We start from the raw sequence: 26,577 nt of genomic DNA, 5'->3' as shown, positions 1-26,577 counted from the left end.
CAATCAGAATGGGGTTAGGGATAATTAAAGCTGAATTATTTGACAAGATCATCCACGGGTAGTCTGGGGCCTGAGGTCAAGTTTTTCCATTTTCAAAGCGGCTCTGACTCTGATGCCAACAACACTTAAATGATGGTTTCTTGGACTCAGGGCTGGGAAGGACCTGGACAGTGCAAGACAGAGAGGGAAGAAAGTAAGTCAAGATAAATGGTGCAAAGACTTATTGGCTCCCAGGTCTTTATTCCAGGCTAATCTCTCATGAGTCAGCTGGTTCTGCTCAACATCTAGAAACAACATTGAGGCAGCTCCAGAACTGGCAAGGAGCTGGGAATGTAGTCTCAGTGAGCTTGCCAGTTGATCCCTAGTGCTCAAGTTGGACAGTAGCAACGGTCAGGGAGCTAGGGAAGTTGCAGCCAAGAAAGCAGAGTTCAGAAAGAGTAAGGGAGGGTGGGATCAAATGGGGGAGGCAAGGGATGAGGCTAATCCAGCTCTTTCCACTGTACAAAGTGACAGGAACCTGGAGAGGGGGACCTTCACACTTACCAGAGAACAGAAATTTTAATTTCAATGTTATAAGTTGGCAGGTGTTTTTTTGTTGCAATGCAGTTGGGTAGATATTATTTGGTGGCATGTGACTGGAGAAAATTGAAATCTGCAAGATATGATTGACAGATAGATGTGATAGAGAGAGAGAAATAGTACTTGAGCCAGATGTTAATATGGTTATCCAACTGTCTCAGATGTTATGGTTTCTCTCTATGCACTGTTATTACAGTATCTTTTAAAATAAATTTATATATCCTGCATAAGAACATTTATTAACAAAGCAATTGGCAATAGCAAGAGATGGCATGCAAGCGAAGGACAGGATACATTTCTAAGTGTTCAGGCAAGCACAATATGGTACTTTGGAAACCTGACTGGCTATGACATTGTTTAGGAAGTGCCTCCACTTGTGCAATTTTCCAGACTTAATACAAACTATAGTACAATCCCAGAATTCACTAGAAGAGTTTACAACTATGGCAACAGCTCCTAAACAATAATATTAGTGTATTCAATGCCTGAATTCTGCAGTTCCTGAAGCATTTTGGCAATTTTCCAACCAGTGCTGGGTGCAGCTGCTTTAGCACCAAATGAGGAGAGTAGGAAAGCCTCGAGCTCAAGCATCAATTGTTTTGTAATTTTGTAATAGACAGAAGGATCCATATCTTCCTCATGCAACTTACATCGTCCTCTTTCGTCCCGCCCCAAAAGTTAGTTCCTCCGGCATAGCTGGGAATGTTTAATACAGCAATACCCTGGAGACTGGGTAGGGGAATGTATTGTCCATCGCACTGTAACACAAAATAAACTGCATGAAAAAAGCACACCTCTATTTCAGCAGTTAAATAATGCATATCCATTCCATTCAAATTGCAGTTGTGGGAGATAAGACTTTACTTTGATAAAGTAAAAAAGGTAAAGTAAAAATGCATTGCTTATGCCTCTCTCTTAAAATATAAAAAATGTAGTAAACAATGTGGAGGATAGAGATATGGGGAGACGGTGGCATAGTGGTAATGTCACTGAACTAGTAATCCATGGCCCAGGCTGATGCCCTGGCGACATGGGCTCAAATTCCCACCATGGCAACTAGTGGAATTTAAATTCAATTGATAAATTTCATTAATTAATAAAAATCTGGAATTGAAAGCTATGTCATAAAAAACAATCTGGTTCACTAATGTCCTTTAGGGAAGGAAATCTGCTGTCCTTACCTGGTCTGGCCTACATGTGACTCTAGACCCACAGCAATGTGGCTGCCTTCTGAAATGGCCTAGCAAGCCACTCAGTTGTCAAGGGCAATTGGGGATGGGCAACAAATGCTGGCCTTGCCAGCAACACCCACATCCCATGAAAGAATAAAAACAGTCACAGACTTAAGAGGATATAATCAAAATAATGAAATGGTCAGGTATATAATAGATAAAATTTAAAGCAGAGTGGTGGGAAATTATACATTTTGTTAGGAAGAATGAGGAGAGGCAATATGAACAAAATGGTTTGATTTTAAATGAGTAAAAGAACCAAGAGACCTGGGAGTGTACGTACACAAATCTTTGAAGGTGGCAGAACAAGTTGAGAAATCTGCTTAAAAAAAAAATCATATGAAATCCTTGACTTTATTAATGGAGGCATAGGGCTGAATTTTATGCTGCCCAGGCGGGTCAGTTGGTGGCGTGGGGGGAGACGTAAAATTGAGCGGGAGGCTCCGGGAGGCCTACCCGCCCCACTCCCGCCTCCGGTTGACTTTACGGCGGTCAGGCGTGGAGGGGAAATGGCCCACCTGCCCAAGGCTAATCAAGGCCACTTAACAGCCACTTAAGGGCCCTCGCCCACCCCCACGGGTATTTTATCCGTGGCAAGCGGGTGTACTGGGGACGTGAAAGGCCGCCCAGGGTGTCCGATTGAGGGCTGCCCTCGCCTCCCCCCAAACGACCACCCTAGCCTCACCAGGACACGACCGATCCCCCTGGTGAGGCATGCCCGACTTACCCAGAGTCTAGGGTCCATAGCGTTGGTTGGGTTGCAGTCCCAGCAGTGGCCACTGCTCCCAGTGGCGCTGCTGGGACGAAGAGCTGCAGGCCCGCTGATTGGCCTGCAGGTCAATGAGGCAGGACCTCCTCCCTCAAGCAGGTGGAAGTCCTGCCTCGGGATAATTAAAGCCCGGGGACCCGTAAAATACGGGACAGATCCCCAGGTTGGGCGGAAGCGGGTTCACCACCATCTTTCATGTCGGTGGCGAATTACCATCCACCTAAGGTAAAATCCATCCCATACAGTACAAAAGTGAGGAAGTCATAACCTACTTTTACAAAACACTGGTTAGGCGTCAGTTAGAGTATTGTATTCAATTCTGGGAACCACACTTTTGGAAGGATGTCAAGGCTTTAGAGAGGGTGCAGAAGAGATTTATTTAAATGGTACCAGAGAAGAGGAGCTTCAGTTATGTGGACAGACTGGAGAAGCTGGGGTTGTCCTCCTTACAGCACAGAAGGTTAAGAGGAAATTTGAGAATACTCAAAATAATGAACGGTTTTGATAAAGTAAAAAAGGTAAAGCTGTTTCCAGTGGCTGAATGGTCGGGAACCAGGCAGCAGATATATAAGATGATTGGTAAAAGAACCTGAGGGTTAGATGAGGAGAATTATATTTTACATAGCAAGTTGTTATGGTTTGGAATGCACTTCCTGAAAGGATGATGGAAGCAAATTCAATAGTAACTTTCAAAAAGGAAAGAGCAGAAATTGGGACGAATTGGACAGCTCTGCCAATGCACTCGGGCCGAATGGCCTCTTTCTCTGCTGGATACCAGTATAATACTGTTAACAGAAATGATACAAAAATATGGTCAACAAGTCCATTTCAATGCCAGCTTTCAAAATGCTTGCTAAAGACACAGTAGCACAGGAGTTCCAGGGAACAAAGCATTTCACCTTTAGAATTTTCTCTTCAATTTAAGAAAGTATTGACTGGAGTCACAGGTTATATGTCAATCTATATTTACAAAATCATTTCAAACTTTGGATTAGGACTCAATATGGCTGGAGAAAGAAAGACAAATACACACAATTTTATAGATATTTATAGAGATAGACAGACAGATAGGAAGGGGACTGTAGTGTTCTTGAGGCTGAGATGATTTCAATGTAGGAATACTTCTTTTAAATAGTTGAGGTTTAGTAGGCCAGCAACATAATATTCAGTTACACTCTCATTTGCTCTCATTTACTGAATGCACATCTCCTCTACATACCATCATATTAGCACCCAAGTCAGCAGTCCAGACAGAAGGTTGTGAATGAACATTCAATGAACTTACATAGACCAACCCTTCAATACTAGGTATCTGCCTCCAGTGCCTAGTGCCAGATCTGACCAGCGCTATTTCTGATAGTCGTACATTAACATCATCAATATTTTAAATTTATTATGACTTTAAAGTCATGATATAGCCCCACTTGAATTTGTTGATTTGGACCCAAGTCTTGCAAATGGAAAGGACTTATTTTTAATTTGTTCGTGGGATGTAAGCATCGCTGCCAAGGTGAGCATCCTTAATTGCCCTCGAGAAGGTGGTGGTGAGCTGTCTTCTTGAACTTCTGCAGTCCATGTAGTGCTGTTAGGGAGGGAGATTCAAGGATTTTGACCCAGTGACAGTAAAGGAACGACTATATAGTTCCAAGTCAGGATGGTCTATGGCTTAGAGGGGAATGTGCAGGTGGTGGTGTTCCCATGCATCTGCTGCCCTTGTCCTTCTAGGTGGTAGCAGTCACGGATTTGGAAGCTGCTGCGAAATGAACCTTGATGAGTTGCTGCAGTGCATCTTGTAGATGGTATACACTGTTGCCACTATGTGCCAATGGTGGAGGGAGTGAATATTTAAGGACATTGATGTGGTGCCGATCAAGTGGACTGCTTTGTCTTGGATGGTGTTGAACTTCTTGAGTGTGCTGGAGCCACACTCATCCAGTCAAGTGGAGAGTATTCCATCACAATCCTAATTTGTGGCTTGTCAATGGTGGACAGGCTTTGGGGAGTCAAGAAATTATTTATTCGCTATAGAATTCCCAGCCTCTGACCTGCTCTCGTAGCCACACTATTTATATGGCTGGTCCAGTTAAGTTTCTGGTCAATGGTAACCCCCAGGATGTTGATGAGATCAGGTCAATAAGGTGGTTAAGAATTCTTTCCTTTATTAGCCGAGGTATAGAATAAAAGAGCAGGGAGGTTATGCTGAAACTGTATAACTCATTGGTTAGGCCACAACTTGAGTACTGCGTGCAATTCTGTTCACCTCATTTCAGAAAGGATGTAATTGCACTAGGAGAGGGTACAGAGGAGATTTACGAGGATGTTGCCAGGACTGGAAAAATGCAGCTATGAAGAAAGATTGGATAGGCTGTGGTTGTTCTCCTTGGAACAGAGAAGGCTGAGGGGAGATCTGGTTGAAATGTACAACATTTTGAGGGACCTGGATACAGTGGAGGTGAAGGGCCTATTTACCTTAGCAGAAAGGTCAGTGACTAGGGGGCGTAGATTTAAAATGATTGTGAGAAAGATTAAGGGGAGATGAGGAAAACATTTTCCAGCCAGAGGGTGGTGGGGGTCTGGAACTCACAGTCCGAAAGGGTAGTTGAGGCAGAGACCCTCAACTCATTCAAAAGGAGTCTGGAAATGCCCCTCAAGTGCCATAATCTGCAGGGCTACGGACCAAATGCTGGAAGGTGGGATTAGACTGGGTGGATCATTTTCGATCGGCACAGACATGATGGGCCAAGTGGCCTCTTTCTGTGCTGCAAACTTTCTATGATTCTACAATGGTGGGTGATTCTGTGATGGTAATGCTATTAAATGTCAAGGGGACATGGTCAGATCCTCTCTTGCTGGAGTTGGTCATTGCCTGACACTCGTGAGGCATGAATGTTACATGCTATTTATTAGCCCAAGCATGAATGTTGTCCAGGTCTTGCTGCATGCAGGCATGGACTGCTTCAGTATCTAAGGAGTCTCGAATGGTACTGAAACACTGTGCAATCATCAGTGAACATCCCCACTTCTGACCTTATGTTGGAGGGAAGGTCATTGATGAAGCAGCTGAAGATGGTTGAACCTAGGACACTACCCTGAGGGTCTCCTGCTGTGCTGACCTGTGGCTGAGATGACTGGCCTCCAACAACCACAACCATCTTCCTTTGTGCTAGGTATGCCTCCAGCCAGTAGAGTGTTTCCTCCTTATTCCTTTTGATTTCAATTGGGCTAAGGCTCCTTGATGCCACACTGGGTTAAATGGTGCCTTGATGTCAAGGGCACTCACTCTCACCTCACCTCTTTTCAGCTCTTTTGTCCATGTTTGAACCAAGGCTGTAATGAGGTCTGAGCTGAGTAGTCCTGCTGGAATCCAAACTGAGCATTGGTGAGCAGGTTGTTGGTGAGAGTACCACTTGATAGCACTGACAATGACACCTTCCATCACTTTACTGATGATTGAGGGTGGACTGAAGGGGTGGTAATTGGCTGGATTGGATTTGTCCTGCTTTTTGTGGACAGGACACACCTGGGCAATTTTCTACATCATCGGGTAGATACCAATGTTATAGAACAGCTTGGCTCGGGGCGTGGCCAGTTCTGGAGCACAAGTCTTCAGTACTACATCTGGGATGTTGTCAGGACCCATAGCCTTTGCTGTATCCAGTGCCTTCAGCCGTTTCTTGATATGACATCGTATGAATCGCATTGGCTGAAGACCGCCATCTGTGATGCTGGGAACATCAGGAGGAGGTCGAGATGAATCATCCACTCAGCACTTCTGGCCGAAGATGGTTACAAATGCTTCAGCCTTGTCTTTTGCACTGATGTGCTGTGCTCCTGTAATCATTGAGGATGGGGATATTTGTGCAGCCTCCTCCTCCCACTAGTTGTTTAATTGTCCATCACCATTCACTGTCAGATGTGATCTGATCCATTGGTTGTGGGATCGTTTAGCTCTGTCTATAGCTTAGCTCTGTCTATAGCATGCTACTTCCACTGTTTAGCATGCGCGTAGTCCTGTGCTGCAGCTTCCCTAGCTTGATACCTCATTTTTAGATAAGTCTGGTGCTGATCCTGGCATGCTCTCCTGCTCTCCTTATTGAACCAGGATTGATCCCATGGCTTGATGGTAATGGTAAAGTGAAGGATATGCCGGGCCATGAGGCACAGATTGTGACCGAATATAATTCTGCTGCTGCTGATAGCCCACAGCGCCTCATGAATGGCCAATTTTGAGCTGCTAGATCTGTTCTGAATCTATCCCATTTAGCACAGTGGTAGTACCACACAACATGTGTCCTTAATATGAAGACGGGACTTCGTCTCCACAAGGACTATGCGGGGGTCACACCCACGAATACTATCATGGACAGATGCATTTGCGATAGGTAGACTGGTGAGGGAGAGACCCAGTAGCTTTTTCCCCCTTGGTTCTCTCACCACCTGCTGCAGGCTCAGTCGGGCAGATATGTCTTTCAGGACTCGGCCAGCTCGGTCAGTAGTGCTGTTACCAAGCCACTTATTGTGATAGACATTGAAGACCCCACCCAGAGTACATTCTGTGCCCTATCCACCCTCACTGCTTCTTTCACGTGGTGTTCAACATGGAGAAGCACTGATTCATCAGCTGAGGGAGGGCGGTAGGTGGTAATCAGCAGGAGGTTTCCTTGCCTGTGTTTGGCTTGATGCTATGAGACTTCATGGGGTCCGGAGTCAATGTTGAGGACTCCCTGGGCCACTCCCTCCTGACTGTATACCACTGTGCTGCCATGTCTGGTGGGCCTATCCAGCTGGTAGGACAGGACATACCCAGGGATGGTGATGGCGGTGTCAGGGACATTGTCTGTAAGGTATGATTCCGAGCATGATTATGTCAGGCTGTTGCTCAACTAGTCTGTGGTACAGCTCTCCCAATTTTGGCACAAGCCCCCAGATGTTACTGAGGTGGGCTTTGTAGGGTAGACTGGGCAGGGTATGCCTTTGTCGTTTCTGTTGCCTAGCTCAATGCTGGGTGGTCCATCTGGTTTTATTCTTATTTGACTTTTCTGTAGCAGTTTGATACAACTGAGTGGCTTGCTGGGCCATTTCAGAGGACAGTTAAGAATCACCACATTGCCATAGGCCTGGAATCACATGTAGGCCAGACTGGGTCAGGACAGTAGTTTTCCTTCCCAGGAGTGAACCAGATGGGTTTTTATGACAATCTGGTAGTTTTATGATCATTATTACTGAGACTAGTTTTACAGACCAGACACTCTGGTGGGATTTGAACTCATGACCCTGGAGCATTAGTCCAGGCCTCTGGATCACTAGTCAGAGGAAGGTTAGAATGTGGAATTCTCTTCTGCACTCTCTAAATTATCTTAAAAGGGGATTAAGATAGCTGCTTGAAAAAGAGGAACATTAAAGTGTAAAGGGAGCAAGAGGGAAAGTATTGATTAGGCCACACGGGTTATGCAGACAGCACCACTGACACAGAGCGATCGGCCGAACAGCTTGCTTGTGTGCTGCATATGTGCTGATACGGCAATAGTACGGGAAAGTGAGGTTGAGGTCGATGATCAGCCATGATCTAATTGAATGGCGGAGCAGGCTCAACAGGCTGAATGGCCTACTCCTGCTCCTACATTCCTTTGCAATGCTCTGTGATTCTATGGATTGAACCTGCTACCTACTGGTCCAGTTATCTAAAAGAACTAATTCATTCCAGATGTAGTTGCACACTTCTTTATAATTTTCCATGCCTTCTATTTTGGTATCTCGCATGCTTGGAGACCTGGCTTATAATATCATCCGCCCATCAAAGATATTTATAGCGATACTGTATTAAATACCTTACATCTATGCACTCTTCCTGTCTATATACCTGACTTCATGTTGTCCTGTTTGTGTCAGTTTTTTCCCCATTATAAATCCTATATTTATAATAGATTTCGGCTGGGTAAACACATCATTCTGATTGCACAATTTGGTTATTAGGTACCCACAGAATGCTCCACTTAAACTTGAAATATTCAAAGTAAGGGTTTATAAAATTTTATAAATTATGAATTTTTAAATGACAAAATGCATGCAGTAAAATCCTGCACCTCCTCTCTCAAAGGGTCAAGTCTCAGAACTCCTCTGCCGTAAGGTAATGTTACCTCAGTTCCCACAGGACAACCCCTCCCTTCACCCCACCCTCCCACACAGTTTATCTCTTGCTGTTTTAATACCTATTTCCTCATCAAAATGCAACAACTGAGATGTTAAGCACTGAGCATGGGGGGTGACAGCGGGGGGGAGACTACTTCAGAATTAAAGAGATAGTAACCTTACACAAGATCTCACAACACAGAGGGAAACCTTGCCCCAAGAAATGAATAACATAATCCACATTGGTCTTTGGATCCAAGTCAGATAAACTATAGTACCTCTAATAATTATAATATGTTCTGATGAAGTCATCAACCAAACATTAACTCTGTTTCTCTCTCCACAGATGCAGTCTGACCTGCTGAGTATTTCCAGCATTTTCTGTTTATATTATAAATGATAACAGCCGCTGTGATTCTGGTGAAGTATCTGACACTGTATCTGGCCTGGATATATTTGGACCCAACATGATCGTATGTAAATTTCCTACATTACAACAATGACTACACTTCAAAAAGGTACTTCATTGATTGTAAAAAGATTTGGCATGCCCTGAGGTTGTGAAATGTGTTATATAAATGCAATTCTTCTGGTCTTTCTAAAAGGCTCTTCAATAGAACCAAGGTGTCTATCCAACACTGACATTAAAGCTGTGTGTTCTACAGCACTTGCTTGAATTCAATTACTGTAGATAATTTCCAGTGGCCTCTAGTGTTGTGCCACCTTGCCAAAAACTGACTCTGATCAGGGGTATTTCACCAGACAAAGCCACCATGATCACGAAGAATTAACAGAATGCAAGGGAATGGACGTTGCGCAAAGCTAAAAAAAAACCTCTGCCTTCAAGAGTTCTCCCACTTCTTTGTCTTGGTGGAAGACATGCCCTGTACCTCCTCTCTCAAAGGGCAAAAGTCTCAGACCTCCTCTCCCATTCATTTCCATGGACCTGAAGATATTACACTGATTGCTCGATGTGCTGGGTAATCTGATGTTCAGATAATGGACAAGATTCAGAGATGTGGAACTTTTTTTCTGACAATTTCATTTTCATGCAATGTTGTCTTGTCACTTGCAACTAAGTCATGAATTTAAAGGCAGCAGCTGGCGAAACAGATGAGATGCCAAACTCCTTGCTGTTCACAAGTTTGTCCAAATGTCCAAACATTCAGTCCTATTTGCTTTGCAGGACAGTACAAAACACAAAAGACCAGCAGCTCAGAGCATCCACTTCACAACGAAGGCGAACAAAGTTAACCTTATGCTCAGGCACAGATCCATCCAAATTCTTTCCTTTCACATTTCAGTGAAGTGATAGGAAATGTTTGGGGAGGGAAGGAAGTGTTTCTTTTACATGACTCTTGCAAACTTTTCCTGCCTATCGTTTTGCCCTACTCCAAGAATCTTCATAGAATCTTCATAGTCTGACCTCACTGGTTATGAAACAGTACACCACGCTCTAAGTGTGATAACAAGCAACAATTTGCATTTATATAACATCTTTAACATAGAAAGACATTCCAAGGCACTCACCAGTACTTGTGTCCCATCTCACTGCCCCCAACTCCAGCTATCTCTAGTCACTGAGGATTACCTGCGCAGCATCTGAGGATGGGTCCCATGCCAGCTGTCTGGGTGGACTTGTAGGTGGCTCACCACAGCAAATCTCTTGGAATAATTATTACTTTTGGAATAATTAAGAATGTGGTGGTCCAGTGGTTATGGCAGTAGACTAGCAACCCAGAGTTCAAATCCCACCATGGTAAATTGTGAAACTGAATTAATTAGAACCAGAAAAATGAACACAAAAGCTACCAAATTGCTGTGAAACCCAAGTAGTTCATTAATGTCTTTCAAAGAAGGGAACCCGTCACCCAGCTATCTGGTCTGACCTACAGGTGACTCCAATCCCAAATTACGTGACTGACACTTCATGCCTTCAGGCCAACTCGGGATTGGCAACAAATATTAATTCCCAGTTTTATCTACAAAATGGTTCCACTGGGTGAGGCCAGGATCTTCAAAATGAGACAAGTGTTCAAGCTTTTCTCTTCAGAATCCACTATTTGTTGAAGTCGATGAGCTTGACTGTATTCCTCCAAACAACAATGGCGTTTATGCTGACTTTGAAAGTGTATCGTTTACAAAAAAGCCTTGCTTTCTCTGGCTTTTGAATCTGTAGGCTAAATTTTCAATGGCCCATGGCGGCGGGACTGGAGGCAGTGGGGGGGACTGAAAACGGGAGGAAAATCTGGTCGGATCGGCTCCACAACACATTCCCACCTCCACAGGATTATGGAGGAGTCAAATTGACAGCAAGAATGGTTACCTGCCTAGCCAGGTAACCGATTATGAAGTGGATGATGTGAGTAAGACTTTCCACCATGACTGGGCCAAATGCTGAACAGGCATTTAAGCTCCTTAAGGGCTTAATTATGGGCACTCTTCCAATGCGATTGGATTTTCAATCTGGCACATGGGATGCTGGTCACATCAGAAGGCAGTCCATGAAACTGTGGTGATCTCCCAGCGGCAGGGCGGGCAGACATCAGAGCTAGAAGCTCCCTACTATTTTGAAGCCTCCTCTCTAAGAATCGGGTGCAACCGCCACAGTGCCCATTAATGTGAGGGGCTTTCCCCCTTATGTCTGAAGGCTCTAACACATCTGTCCTTCTTACTTACCTGATTTGTGGCTGATGACCGGGAATGGGGGCAACCTCGCACCTCCCTACCTACTTCAGCACCTCCCACCTCTGACAGTGGGGCTGCTGATCTTTGATTGGTGGAAGGCCTACTATTGGCCCTCCAGACGCGGGAGCCCATCCACTGCCCTTAATTTTCCTTCAAAATTGCCCGCCGAGTCCTGTTGCCAGCATTTGTGGGTTCCCACCCCACATTTCATCCCAGTGGCGGGATCGGGATGCAAGCATGAAAATTCAGCCTTGCATTTTTTGCAGAGAGCTGTGCCTATTCAGCATTTGGCCCAGTCATGGTGGAAAGTCTTACTCACATCATCCACTTCATACTCCAAAACCAAGGCACTAGTGAGTAGCTGAATCCTTCAGGAAGGCAGGTTCAAATTCCTGGTCTGTCCCAAGTTAGCTGACCTCAGCAGTGAAGGTCAAAACAATTAGTCTTAGAAACTAGAGGGCAGGAAGAATTAAAAAACTGAGTTGGGTTTCCATTCCTGAATCCCATCCATCAACCCCTGTTGGAAGTACACCTGCAGAGACTCTGGATGAGGACAGGGCTGTGTTTCATTCGAATGAACTCCCGTAGTCAAATCGCCTGCCAACAGTGTCTTGGATTATACATGAAGAATGGTCATTTGGGAAGTTCTTGTTATTGTAAACCAGCAACTAGGGATGGCAATAAATTCAATCTTGCCAGTGTTGACCATATCCTGAGATCAAATAAAAAAGGCCTCAAAGACTTCAGAAGAATGGACAGTGATGATAAAATTGACAAAGGAAGGAAGGAGGGGGAATGGGTGCTGAGGAAACATTAAATACGTCTGGTTAACCTGGGAAAGGTCTTATTGTAGCTGGTACAAATCGTAAACTTGTTAGAACAAACTGGTATTTATATAGCGACTCATCACACCTCACAGAAACACCTCAAATTACTTCTCATACAACGTCTTACTTTAAAGTGCAGTCAATTTTCACACAGCAAAATCCCATTAACAGCAACTGGATGATGTGGTTTCCGGTGGTGTTGATTGACAGAGGAATGTTGGCTTGGACACTTACTAGTTTTTCTTCCATGGTGTCTTTTTTTATCATAGATTACATAGCTACTGGGGATGGGGTGATAAGGAAGAGTTTAAGCATGATGCTCCAGCCATCAAGGTTTGGGGTGGGCTTGATGGAGCAGCTGGTCTTTTCCTGACTGTCAAAAAGCTAATAAGACAACAGAAGGTGCCTTTGGAACTTTTTACAGGAACAGAGGAGTGGAATGAATAAACTGGAGAATTGAGTAGATGTGATGCTGACCAGGAAATATTTGCTGCACAAGAGGAAGTCACATCAGATGCTGTTGGCAGAATCCTACCAGTCGTGCGGAGGCAGCTTTGGTGGCAGGCGGGGAGAGGGGGGGGGGTGGGGGGGGGAGAGAAATTTTGAAAATAGTGTATTGGGTCGGCCACCTGATGTATTCTTGCTGATCTTGCCAGAGGTGGGTGAGCAATGGAAGTGGCTACCTGCCCGGCAGCAGCAGGTATATAATTAGTGCCAATTAACTGGCTACTTGGGGCCAGATTGGAGATGTTGCCGGAATCTTAGCAGTGCCGGACAGGCCCACGCTGCATGTGAAGCCCAGCAGGTCCCTGGAGGCGGCCTCCTGGCAGCAACCCTCCTTTATTTACCCTCCACAACACCCCAGAGTGGCTTCTGCCACAGGGCCAGAGCTGCAGCAATAGGCCTTCCTGTGGAGTGGGTCCCCTTCCACAATGATGGCATGGCAGCTGTGGCCACATATAATTTAAAAGTTTCCTGGATTTTCGGAGAACGCCTCCATCTTGAGGCACCCTCGCATTCTCCTGCCTGCTGCAGCAGTGCCCACCTTTCCCAGCGGGGCTGCCAACAGGACAAAGCTGCGGGCCCTCCCACTGGACCAGCCGGGTGCCTGTCCCACCCGCCTTCCTCAACTGGATAGCGCTCCTGGAGGCAGCCACTTAATTAGCCACCTTCAGCAAGATTGGGCAGGTGGGCAGCCAGGCACCACCAGGGGAGGGATCGGGACCCACTTTTGGTCCTGATCTCTGAAAATCCCTAAAGGTGGTAAGATTCCACCCCACCCTGTGAGTACTGCCTGGAGGGGTCCAATACAATTCTTGAATGGACAGGAGCACAACTACTCATGATTAGAATGCTGACTTAGGGGGAGTCTAAACCAAAGATATATGGAGAGGACCTGAAAATGAAGACAAATTAAGGTGACAGTACTATCATAATTCCAACTCTTTCAGATATTAGAACACAAATGCCTGTTGTAACAAACCACAAACTTGGTTACACTGAAGTTTTAAACAGTCCCAATGCAGTTAGTTGTTGAAAGAACTCTTCAGGTGAAACTCCCTTGATACGGATACCCAGATATGACAAGTACATTCCATTATTAAAGGGATTTAATTATCTTTTAATATGATTGTATCATTTGAGTTGACAGAGTCTTGTTGTGGTTTGACAGGTTTAACACTGTGGAAGATACAAAGCATTACCTCAAGTTGCACCTTTTGTTCTAAGTTCTTATAGGTTCGTTGGAGTAACTCTTTGGTGCCAAGCACACCATACCACATCATATTCTTGGTCCGGCTTCTAAACAAAAAAAGTTAAGAGAATATTCAGAAAGGCACGGGAGTGTTTCGCTAATATTTCATTATTTTTGTGGCCACATATGAAACAAAAGGGCTTTGCCACTGACTGACAATTGATCTCAGGAAAAAAGACAGTGATTCCTCTGTATCAATACAGAGTTTTTTTAAGGTTAGTGTCTTGATCATTTTGAGTTCTGCCGATTGTACTACTTTTGGTGAATATGATGGACATTATTCATCATTTGGAAAAGGTCTGATGGTTTTACATTTTTTTGAAATCAAGGTCATTTTTACACAGTCAAACAGATCAGTTAAAACTTTGCACTGAGGCTTTCTGGTAGCTTCCACTGTATTAATGAAATGTATCTCCGCCATATTGGGAGTATTCTTGCGAGACTTTGCTTCCCAATACTAAGCTTCGCCAGTTGTGAGAATGGCAGCGATGAGCGGGCTACAAAACTCTAGCCCCAATTACATGATCGATGCATATCATTAGGAAGGTTCAGGGCGGAGAGTGGAGTCTTAAATTAGCCCCAGATCCCATACTTTAAATGACAATTTCTCTATCCTACATAAGTTAATAATCATGAGTCATGAGGCTAGGTCAATTGAAAATTTCAAAACAGAGGCTGCAAGATTGTTGTTAGAAAAGAGTATTAAGAGATACAGAATCAAGACAGATAACTGGATATACAGATCAACCTTATCTAACTGAATGGAGGAACAGGCCCAAAGGGCAGAATGACCTATTCCTGTTCTTACGTGATAAGTATATTATTTTGCATGGAAATCAGGTGATTTTTCTGTTTGTTTTAAAGTTTGCTACTATTGAATGGTAAATTTTGTAAGGCATGGTGTCTTATGCAATGGGACCATGGATTGGCAAATTTGGTGTGAAGGTCAACGCACCTGATTTACAGTGCTCCCAATTTTCTAGTTCATTTTAATGACAGTTGCGAATCAGGACAAACAGATTTTCACTGAACTGTTGTCTGGTAAAACTCTGTACAAAAGGCAGAGCCTTTAGAATGCACCTTACAAAGTCAGGCAATCGGGATGATGTTGGGGAACTCTTTTTGCTCCCTCTCCTTGGTCCCACTGCAGCTTTCACTCTTGTGCCTGTACAGGTGCCATATGTGATGCAATTCAAATTGGCAATGGAGGGTTTCACACCACACAGTTCTCATGGTCAGGTCTTGTACTAAATTTACTCTCTTAATTATTCTGCCTTTAGCCCTGATCAGTTTTTTATTTTATTTTTTATTTTTATTATTTTTTTTATTTAGAGATACAGCACTGAAACAGGCCCTTCGGCCCACCGAGTCTGTGCCGACCATCAACCACCCACTTATACTAATCCTACACTAATTCCATATTCCTACCACATCCCCACATTTCCCTACCACCTACCTATACTAGGGGCAATTTATAATGGCCAATTTACCTACCAACCTGCAAGTCTTTGGCATGTGGGAGGAAACCGAAGCACCCGGAGGAAACCCACGCAGACACAGGGAGAACTTGCAAACTCCACACAGGCAGTACCCAGAATTGAACCCGGGTCGCTGGAGCTGTGCGGCTGTGGTGCTAACCACTGCGCCACTGTGCCGCCCCCAGTTTAAATCACCCCCAGCCACATTTTCTCTGCCTACATCTTCTCTAATTCACTATTAGAGCCACTTTTTACTGCGCTAGTATCAGCACCTGGTCCCATGCCTAAGCTGTCTTTTGTGACTTATTTGAATCCTCTTCTGTCCCTTGCAACAATATCTAACACTTTCCTCTCTGACTTTAATTTTGATAATCCTGGTAACAAACATCCCTCCATTGCTCCATCTGGCTTGACCATTATGGTTCATCCTCATCGACACTGACAAATCCTCCAAGCTCTTGAGTTCAGCAAGACATCTATTGTCAATAGTACTCCTCCCATTGCCTTCCACATGTGCGCCTTCAAACATACACCCATTTTATCTCTTTCCTTCTCCAAATCTCCTTTTCCCCTATCTCTATGAAAACTATTTGCTCTTACCCTTTAAATTACTGTCCCTAATTTGATATTTCTTTCAATTACTGTCCATGCATTGATATTTCCTCCTATTTACTGTCCTCATGGTCCTACATTACAACAGAGATGACATTTCAAAAATATTTTATTAATTGTAAAGCGCTTCAAGATACCCTGAGGTCATGAAAGGTGCTATATAAATGCAGATTCTCTCACTTTTAACATTACTACTTCCTTTCATTGCTGCCTTTGTACTACTGCCTTTATATTACCAATTTCTTCTATTAGTACCCTTACATTGGTATTTCCTTCTAAAATACCAATTACATGGGAAGTGTATTTCTATTACTGCCCTAATGTTGGTAATTCTTCAGATATGGAATATTATTAAAAAAGCATCACTGCTTAACTTTCATATAACACTTGGGAGAGGTCTGGACTAACCAGTGATCACCAGCATTTCTTTCAGAATGGCCATTCCACTGGTAATTGTTTTGCCTATGTTATGCCCTCTGGTCTCAAATACTTGGGTGAATACTTTGTCATTGCGCTGGATAGCTCCAAACCTTGCAGCACTTAGAGTCATAGAGTCATACAGTGCAGAAACAGGCCCTTCGGTCCAACGTGTCTGTGCCGGCCATCAAGCACCTAATTATTCTAATTCCGTTTTCTAGCACGTGGCCCATAGCCTTGTATGCTATGGCATTTCAAGTGCTCATCTAAATACTTCTTAAATGTTGTGAGGGTTCCTGCCTCTACCATCTCTTCAGGCAGTGTGTTCCAGATTCTAACCACCCTCTGGGTAAAAAAAAAAGTTAGTGTTGCACTGCAATAATAGAGGGAAAGGGACGTAGAAAGGGGGAACTATGGGTTCTCCTATCCTTGGGGAAGTGTGTCGAGGGGAGCTTGGGTATGTAGGGTAAAACACAGAAGGCTGTATGAGGACAAAGAGAGAGAGACAGAAGGCGATGTGCTATTGCAGTTTCTGAACTGCATTACATTATTGATTATTAAATGCATATCTGTATATATAGCCATACTTGGAACTTCATATGAAGAGACTGAAAACCATATATGCAGTGCTTTCATGAATCTTCACAATATGACCTCTCACCACAGTTATGTTCATGGATTCATGATGCATAGCATCGTCTCATAAGTGCTGAAGCTGATGGTTCACCATCTGATTTCCAAATCTTAAAAAGACACCAATTTGTTCATGATTCTCAAGTTCATCAACAGCCAATGCCACTTAATTTCGATGGCTTGATACTCAGTTCTTTCTCATGTCCTGACATCCTTGGCCTCACTACCTCCCCTTTAATTACGCCGATGTGCTTTGTTGGGTGATGATTTTCTTGGGTCCACTGACTGGAGCTCTGAATTTATATTTTTCAAAAGACATTTTTCAAAAGACCAGCTAAAAGGATGACTTTGCTGGCAGCTTTAGATGGCTACCTAATTTGCAACACTGTATCCTACACTGCAAGGCTTGCCCCAGCAAGAAGCAAGACCCAGGAAGTTTAAAAGAACTACCTGTTCTTTTTAGCAAGAGCGAAATACTACTAACTGCTATGTTTGAATGATTGAGTGACTGTCATATGACAAGCCCCTCCCCATCTGTGGTTTTAAGCTTCTGTCTTTCTGCAGCTGACAGTGGAGAGGCAACTGGGCTCTGCGCATGCAGACCCAAATGGGGGGTCTCTCTCTCTCTCTCTCTCTCCATTCCAGCTTGAAAGCTTTCAAATCCAACCTGTTGACTGACCACTTTTGCATACACCGGCTACAATCAGAAACCCCACTGGAGGAAATCATCTGCATCGCTGTCTCCAAGAGACCCACCAACCCAGTCATCTGCCTCTTCAAACTAAAAGCCTCAGGCCCACCAAATTCAGCTAGAAGCCAGCCGAATCACCAAACGCCACAGACTGTATACCCCTTTTTATCTATGAATTCTAACTCGATCAATCTTCCTTTCCCCACTCTGTAACCCATTTGTGTGTGTGTAAACCTCCAGAGTGCATGTGAGAGAGAGCTGGCACGTTGTTTATTATTTTTATTAGTTCACTTTGGTACAATAAAGTTAACCTCTTTCTTTGTTAACTCAAGAAAACCTGTCCAATTGGTTCTTGTTATGATCATAGCAAGTAAGTAATCAAACACCTACTGAATTGGCCAGTACATCTATTTTAAAAAAGAATTAAACCTGTTATGGTCAAATAGGAGAGGGAAAAGAGGGAGAAGCCCTTTGACCTCTCCACACCTGACCGTAACAGAAATTTGGGGGCTCATGTCTGGGCTGAAACCCAAAGACAAATGAGAAATTGGAAGTGGGAAATCAAATTGATCCCTAACAATAATTTAAAAACTTCAATGCAGGTTTTCTTGTAGTTTTCAGTGCTAGAGTACAAAAATGTCCACATTCGAGGTCAGTACCTTTCTAGAACAGAGTGAAGTAACCTGGGCCAGTTTAAAAGCCTTATCCGTTGAAGAGTTGAGGAATATATCTAGGCGCTTAAAGATTAATGCCCGTCCAAAGGCTAGGAAACCCAAAATCCTAAAACTTATGGCCAACTATTTTAAAATTGGCACAGAAGAACCGGAGACAGGCACAGAATCTGAAACAAAGTAACATTAGCTAAGATACAGCTCGAACAAAGAAGACTAGAATTAGAATTTCAGGAAAGAGAGATAAAAAGAGAATTCCAGGAAAAGGAAAAAGAAAGAGATTTCCAGAAGGAGGAGGAGAAAAGGGAGTTAAGGCAGCTCCAACTACGGAAAGACCCAATACAACCAGTTGAAGGCACCGCTAGTGAGGAAGCTACCCCTAGCTCAGGACCGGGTGCTGAACACTAAAAGTTCTCTCAACTGATACCAAAGTTTAATGAGGGGGATGGAAGCATTTTGCACCTCTTTTGAAAAGCTTGCAAAACAACTGATGTGGCCAGTAGAGAGATGGATACTGTTATTGCAAAGCAAACTAACAGGAAAAGCCCAAGAGGTTTATTCGCTGTTGCCTGATGAGAGTTCATCAGACTATGAGATGAATAAAAATGCTATCCTGAGTGCATACGAGGTAATACCAGAGGCATACCACCAAAATGTCTGAACCCTCTGAAAGTAGCCTGACTAAACTCACCTCAAGCATGAAAGAGTTAGCAGCTTGCTTTTGACCAGTGGATGCAGGCACTTTAGAGTCCACTTATGAAACCCCCAGAGAGTACATTGAATGCTAAAGTATTAGTAAATGGTATCGGCGGAAGGTATATGCCCATACTTTTATATCGGGTGCACCTGGAGTGCGACCTTATTTCAGGACCACTAACTGTGATGATCCTTCTCGAGGAGTTCAAAAACTCACTTCCCCTTTCCTTAAGAAACCACATGGAGGAACAAAAGGTTCCAAGAGCCAGGCAGGCAGCAATCCTGGCTGATAATTATACACTTGTTCACAAGCCCTTTCCCCAAAGGGAAATCTTTTCCTAGTCATCTCCTAAAACCTGAAAAGGATAGAAGGTGAGAGGGTGATAGGAGGATGAACAGCTGTGGGCAAGAAGGGAAAGCTGGAAACACAGGGGATCCTCCTCAGGCCAAAAAGGAAGTGCTGAGAACAGGAGTGACGCCTGCAAGCCTGAATGTTTCCATTGTAACAAGGCAGGTCACCTTCAAGCTGACTGCTGGAAGTTACTGGGAAATCCCATAGGATAGTCACAGTACACCAGAGCAGTGCAGGAAAAGGGGCCCTGATGAAAAGCACAGCAGACCAGGCTGTGGCTTTAACTGCGGCATTAAAACCCAATAGAAGCACTGCTGTAAGTGTGGGAAAATGTAATAAAATCCCTGATAATTACCAGGATTTTGTGTCCAGAGGAAAAAAGTGACCCCATACCCCTTGAGTGAGGTGAGTAAGCCCATAGTCATACTTAGGCATACAGGGGCCACCCAATCCCTTCTGCTGGGAAAAGGCATGAACTTACCCCCAGAGAGGACATTGAATGCTAAAGTATTAGTAAATGGTATCCGCGGAAGGTATATGCCCATACTTTTATATCGGGTGCACCTGGAGTGCGACCTTATTTCAGCACCGCTAACTGTGGGGATTGTCCCTAGTTTACCAGTGGAGGGGGTCAACCTGCTCCTTGGTAATGAGCTGGCGGGGGCGAAGGTGGTAGCTTCCCTAGTGGTCTTAGAGAGACTGAACAAGGTCAGGGAGACAGAGCAGTTACAGGAAAACGTCCCTGGCATTTTCCCTGACTGTGGTGATCCAGTACATGGCCAAACAAGCTCTGTCGGAGGAGGCTGAACTGGCACTGCAGACGGATGACCTTACTATCTGGTTATTTGAAACCTTCTTCGGGAATTTAGAGGAGCCAAAGGAGTGTTCAGCAGGACATCCTTGGTCGAGGTTCAGCAAGCCAACCCAGGGTTAAAACGGTTAGCACAAACTCCCCTTTAAATGAAAGTTCTGCAACTCCTCCATTGGTAAATTTACCGACAAGGAGCTCGGCTTCCTTTTTTTTTCCTTTCAACAACTCCGTTATCTCCAAAAAGCAGACGTGTTGAGTCCTGCTCTCCTGTCTGGGCAGGTTCTCTGAGCAACCCTCTTATAGTCCTGCACAAGGTACAAGAAAAAGCTTGCCAGCTAAGGGGAGGCCATCCTCTGGTTGCCAGCTTCCAAACTATCTGTATTTCAACCTTTCTTTCTGTATGTTATCAATATTAATATAGTAAGTAAATGTCTTGCAACATCACCTCTTTTGCCATTCTTACCCATCACGCTATGACAGGTGTTCTTTCCTCCCCTCCGCTGTACTTGCTAATAAACCGTTAAATCTCTAATTTCTTCCAATTGCGATGAAAGATCATCAAGATGAAACATTGGGCTGGAGTTTCCAGTGAGGTCAGGAGCCCAATGTCGGGCCCATATGGGGATCCTCAACCCGCCCATGTCATCAGCACAGTTACCGGCGCAACCTACAGGGAGGTGGCCTCTTAATTGGCCACCTCCACGATCGTCATCCTATTAGGGACGGTAGGCAATTTCCTGAGGCTGGAGGTCCAATCAGAGGGCCGTAGCGATGTCAGGCCAGCAGCCCCACTGGGAGAGGTGCCTCAATATAGAGATGCCTTCAGCTATCTGCATATGTTATAAATTAAAAGGCCCAAAGCTGGTACCATCATTGGGTTGGAGGGGCCTTTGCACGGAGGGGCTACGGCCTTTCATCCTCGCGACCCCGTCATTGAGGCATGGCGCCTCTGTCTCCTTTGGCCTCCTGCCAGGAGCTTGCCTCAATTGTGCTGGCGGCCACCACACAAGATGGGGAGCTGCTCAGATGTCAGTAAAATACCAGTGCTGGTGTAAAATGACCCCGGAGTGGGACTTTAATTGGATTAATTGGCTGCCCACTTCAGTGGAGCGGGAAGCCAATGCGGTTCCCAGCCTGCCATGGGAAAGTCCCCCAGAGGTGTGAATTTGTGAGGAATCCATCCCGACGCGGCTCCCCTCTATTTTCCTGGCCCCCCCACCACCTCTAACCCCATCTCCACGGGACCGGGAAAATCCAGCCCATTAACTCTACTTCCCTCTCCACAAATACTAACTGACCTTCTGAGTATTTCCAGCATTTTTGTTTTATTTTAGATTTCCAGCCACCGCAGTATTTTGCTTTTATTTTATTACAGTGAGTGCTCCACTCAACTTTCCTCTGTTGTTCCTTTAGAACTGTGAATAGCTTGCCTGATATACTCGTTATTCTCCCTAATTCCCCATAATCTTGAAATCAGCTCCTTACTTTCCCCATCTGAGGGAGGACAAGATCTCCAGTTTGCATTCTTGTTCAGAACTAGGTCTTTGGCAGAACCTCAAAACTATGGAACCCCTTCGCTCACTTAGTTCTTCCATCTTTCAGCAAACTTTAGGGTGGTGTCACGCCAACAAAATTTTCTTTAATCACTGACTGGAGACCTTAATTTATATTTTTTTAAAGAAATTTAAAAAGGAACAGATAAAAGATGAGTTTGCTAGCAGCTTAAGATGGCCACCTAATTTGCAACACTGTATCCTACATTGCAAGGCCTGTGAAGACAAAATGTCTGCTCATATCCCAGAAAGAACCAAGGCCCAGGAAGTTTAACGAAACTGCCTGTTCTCTTTAGCAAGGAGAAATACACTGTCAACTATCATGCCTGAATCACTGGGAGACTGTCATGTGACAAGCTCCCCCATCTGTGGTTTTAAGCTGGTGTTCTCTGCAGCAGGTTGAGAAGCATCAGGACTCTGACACATGCAGACCCAAGTAGGGGTCCCCCCCCCTCTCTATTCCAGCTTGCAAGCTTCGAACTCTGTCTGCTGACTGACCATAGCTGCACACTCCAGCAACAATCAGAAACCCCGTTGGAGGAAACCATCTGCATCGCTGTCTCCAAGAGACCCACCGAATTAGTCAACTATGTCTTCAAACTAAAAGCCTCAGGACCACTGAATTCAGCTAGAAGCCAGCCAAATCACCAAACTCCACAGATTGCATACCCCTTTTTTTTCTATTGTCACAGAACTGTATTTACTTTCTCCTCAGATTAAAACAGTGTACCTTTGAGACAGAGATAGAAATTTTAGATTACTGAGGCAGTGTGCCAGCTGCACCTGTTACCTTGGCGACAGCAGGAGCGTGAGGAGGTCACATGGTATAATGTTTCAATTTGTGTGTGGAAAAACCAGCTAAAACCAGTTTTTGAGAGACACCAGCGAAGCATGCTGACTGGAGGAAGGAGCTATCTATTTCTCACAGCAGAAATTCTACAATGAGCTACAGGCCATGTTAATTGCCTAAGGAGGAAAAAAACCCTTTGAAGAGACCAATTGTATTGCTGGAGTAAAGCTTCGACTGAGAGACTGCTGGTTTTAAAATCCGAGTGGACCCATTGCTATACTCCTTGTTTAAAGAACTGTGTGACGCCTGCTGCAGCCAAAATGCTTTGAATGCCCATCTACTAAAAAACTGTTCATCAAATTCGCGTGGAGACTTCAAGTGGCATCTAATTGTTTTTACACTAGGATACCTCACCCATCTGGAACGTAACCTACAAAGACTTATAACCCAGTTATTTATTTATTGTTAAGTAACAGCTATTTTTTAAAACATCATTTAAAAAAATGGTTAACTGTTTATTTTTGAGTGTGTGTGTGTGTGAATGGGGGAGTTAAGTTAAAATAAGAAGTTATAAGGTCTTTAGACATAGGTTTATCTTAATAGTGTTTAAGATTTCGTTTTAATAAACAGTTAATTTGTTGTTGTCTAAAGATACCTGGTTTGATCAGTTTTATTCTGGGGGTCACTAGAGTTTTTAATTTGACGGTTTTCTGAAACTTTAATAACGTTGCGACCTGTGGGGTGATAGGTCTGAATTGACAGTGCATTGTTCCCGCCTCGGTTGTAACACTATGGACTCTAACTTGACCAATCTACCCTTCCCCACTCTGTAACCTATTCATGTGTGTGTGAACCTCTAGTGTGTGCGTGCATGTGAAAGCTGATGCATAGTTTATTATTTTCTTTAGTTCGGTTTAAGTATAGTAACGTTAACCTCTTTCTTTGATAAACTCAAGAAAACCTGTCCGATTGATTACTTACTTGTTATGATCATAACAAGAACCAAACACCTACTGAATTGGCCAGTGCATCCACTTAAAAAAAATTAATCCTCTTGTGGTCAAATAATGAGAGAGAAAAGAGAGAGAATCCCTTCGATAATATAAACGCAAAATACTACGGATGCTGGAAATCTGAAATAAGAACAAGAAATGCTGGAAATACTCAGCTGGTCTGGCAGCATCTGTGGAGAGAGAAGCAGAGTTAACGTTTCAGGTCAGTGACCCTTCTTCAGAACAAGCAGATATTAGAAACGTGAAAGGTTTTAAGCGAGTAAACCGGGGTGGGGCAAGAAATTGCAAAGGAGAAGGTGTAGATAGGACAAGGTCACAGAGAATAACTGACCAGAAGGTCATGGAGCAATGGCAAACAATATGTTAATGATGTGTTGAAAGACAAAGCATTAGTACAAATCTGTCTTTCACACACCATTAACATATTGTTTGCCATTGCTCCATGACCTTCTGGTCGGTTATTCTCTGTGACCTTGTCCTATCTACACCTTCTCCTTTGCTATTTCTTGTCCCACCCCGGTTTACTCGCTTAAAACCTTTCACGTTTCTAATATCTGCTTGTTCTGAAGAAGGGTCACTGACCTGAAACGTTAACTCTGCTTCTCTCTCCACAGATGCTGCCAGACCTGCTGAGAATCCCTTCGACCTCTTCGCACCTGAGCATAACAGAACTTTGGGGGCTCACATCTGGGATCAAACCCAAAGACAAATGAGAAATTGGAAGTGGGAAATCAAATTGATCCCGAGCAATAATTTAAAAACGTTGATGCAGGTTTTCTTGTGGTTTTCAGTGCTAAAGTACAAAAATGTCCACATTCGAGGCCAGTACCTTCCTAGAACAGAGTGAAGTAAATTGGGACAGTTTAAAAGCCCTATCTGTTCAAGAGTTAAGGAGTATAGCTAGGCACTTAGAGATTACTATCCGCCCAAAAGCTAGGAAACCCAAAGTCATAAAACTTGTGGCCAACCATTTTAAAATTGACATTGAAGAACCAGAGACCGGCATAGAATCCGAAATAGACAGAATAGCATTAGACAAGACACTGTAGGAACAACGGAGGCTGGAGCTAGAATTCAAAGAAAAAGGGAGAAAGAAAAAGCTTTCCAGGAAAGGGAGAAAGAAAGGGAGAGAGAATTCCAGCAATGGAAGGAAGACAGGGAATTCAAGTTAAGGCAGCTCGAACTGAATAAGAGAAGACACAATGTACCCAGTGAAGGCACCACGAGTGTGGGAACTACCCCTAGCTCAGGACCGAGTGCTGAGCTCTTAAAGTTCTCCCAACTGATACCAAAGTTCAATGAAGGAGATGTGGAAGCATTTTTCATCTCATTTGAAAAGCTTGCAAAACAGTCGAAGTGGCCAGCAGAGTGCCAGACCCTGCTACTGCAAAGCAAATAACAGGAAAAGCCCATGAGATTTATTCCCTATTGCCTGACGAGTGTTCATCAGACTATGAGATGACCAAAAATGCTATCCTGAGCGCATATGAGCTGGTACCAGGGGCGTACTGCCAAAAATTCTGAACTCACCGAAAGCAGCCTGAACAAACTTACATTGAGTTCAAAAGAGTTAAGCAACTCGCTTTCGACCAATGGATAAGGGCACTTAAGATAGAGTCCACCTAGGAAAACCTTCTTGAGGAGTTCAAAAACTCGCTTCCCCTTTCCTTAAGGAACCACGTGGAGGAGCAAAAGGTTCCAAGAGCCAGGCAGGCAGCAAGCCTGGCTGATAATTATACACTTGTTCACAAGCCCTTGTCCCAAGGGAAACCTTTCCCTGGTCACCTCATAAAACCTGAAAAGGATAGAAGGTGGGAGGGTGATGGGAGGAAGCCAAAAAGGAAGTGCTGAGAACAGGAGTGACACCCGAAAGCCTGTATGTTTGCATTGTAACAAGACAGGTCACCTTTGAGCTGACTGCTGGAAGTTATTGGGACAATCCATAGGACTAATTAGGGTACACCAGACCAGTGCAGGAAAAGGGGCCCTGGTGGAAAGCACAGCGGACCAAGCTGTGAATTTAACTGCAGCATTAAGACTCAGTAAATCTACTGCTGAGAGTGTGGGAAAGTTTAACAAAATCCCTGAGAGTTTCCAGGATTTTGTGACCAGAGAAAAAGTGACCCTTTACCCCTCAAGTGAGGCGAGTAAGCCCAAAATCATACTTAGGGATACAGAGGCAGACCAATCCCTTCTGCTGGGATAAGGCATGAGCTTTCCCGCCGAGAGAGCACTGAATGCCAAAGTATTAGTAAACGGTATCAGGGGAAGGTATATGCCCGTACCTTTATATTGGGTGCACCTGCAGCACGACCTTATTTCAGGACCGGTAACCATGGGGATTGTCCCTAGTTTACCTGTGGACGGGGTCAACCTGCTCCTTGGTAATGATCTGGTGGGGGCGAAGGTGGTAGCTTCCCCAGTGGTCTTAGAGAGACTGAACAAGGCCAGGGAGTCAGAGCAGTTACAGGAAAAGGTCCTGGCATTTTCCCTGACTGTGTGGCGACCCGGTCCAAGGCCAAACAAACTCCGTCAGAGGAGGCTGAACTGGCACTGCAGACGGATGACCCTGAAGCCCAAACTGATGCCTAAACTGAAGCTGAAAGAGAGGGAGTTCCAGAATGCTACAATTTAAAGAATGAGGTGATGAGGAAGTGGAGACCTTCTCACAGACCTGCAGATGATGAGTGGACAGTGGTTCACCAGGTAGTAGTGCCGCCGAGGTACCATAAGGAAATATTGAGAATAGCCCATGAGATTCAAATAGCTGGACATGTTGGTATCAGAAAAACCCAAGCCCACATAAGACAGCATTTTCACTGACCACAACTCCACAAGTATGTGGTGGAGTTCTGTAAGACTTACCAGACGTGCCAGGTTGTG

At 44.3% G+C, this 26,577-nt stretch overlaps 1 protein-coding gene across 9 annotated transcripts in view; it reads right to left on the bottom strand.

Moving 5' to 3' along the window:
* Positions 1-26,577, bottom strand: part of dgkh (diacylglycerol kinase, eta) — a 640,503-nt gene that overhangs the window by 143,967 nt on the left and 469,959 nt on the right. For all 9 annotated transcript variants that reach the window (XR_010975789.1, XR_010975788.1, XR_010975790.1 and 6 more), the window contains 2 exons: positions 13,928-14,024; positions 1,230-1,337 (listed from right to left, as the gene is read on the bottom strand). Coding sequence is in view for 6 of the 9 variants with exons in the window: in XM_068040243.1 (XP_067896344.1) it covers positions 1,230-1,337; positions 13,928-14,024 (205 nt within the window). In the remaining 3 variants the exon portion in view is untranslated. The remainder of the gene's footprint in view (positions 1-1,229; positions 1,338-13,927; positions 14,025-26,577) is intronic.

This window comes from Heterodontus francisci, chromosome 10, assembly GCF_036365525.1.
Source record: "Heterodontus francisci isolate sHetFra1 chromosome 10, sHetFra1.hap1, whole genome shotgun sequence".
Classification (NCBI taxonomy): domain Eukaryota; kingdom Metazoa; phylum Chordata; class Chondrichthyes; order Heterodontiformes; family Heterodontidae; genus Heterodontus; species Heterodontus francisci.
The sequence above is the reverse complement of the archived record's forward strand: the minus strand, read 5'-3'. Positions and strand labels throughout refer to the sequence as shown.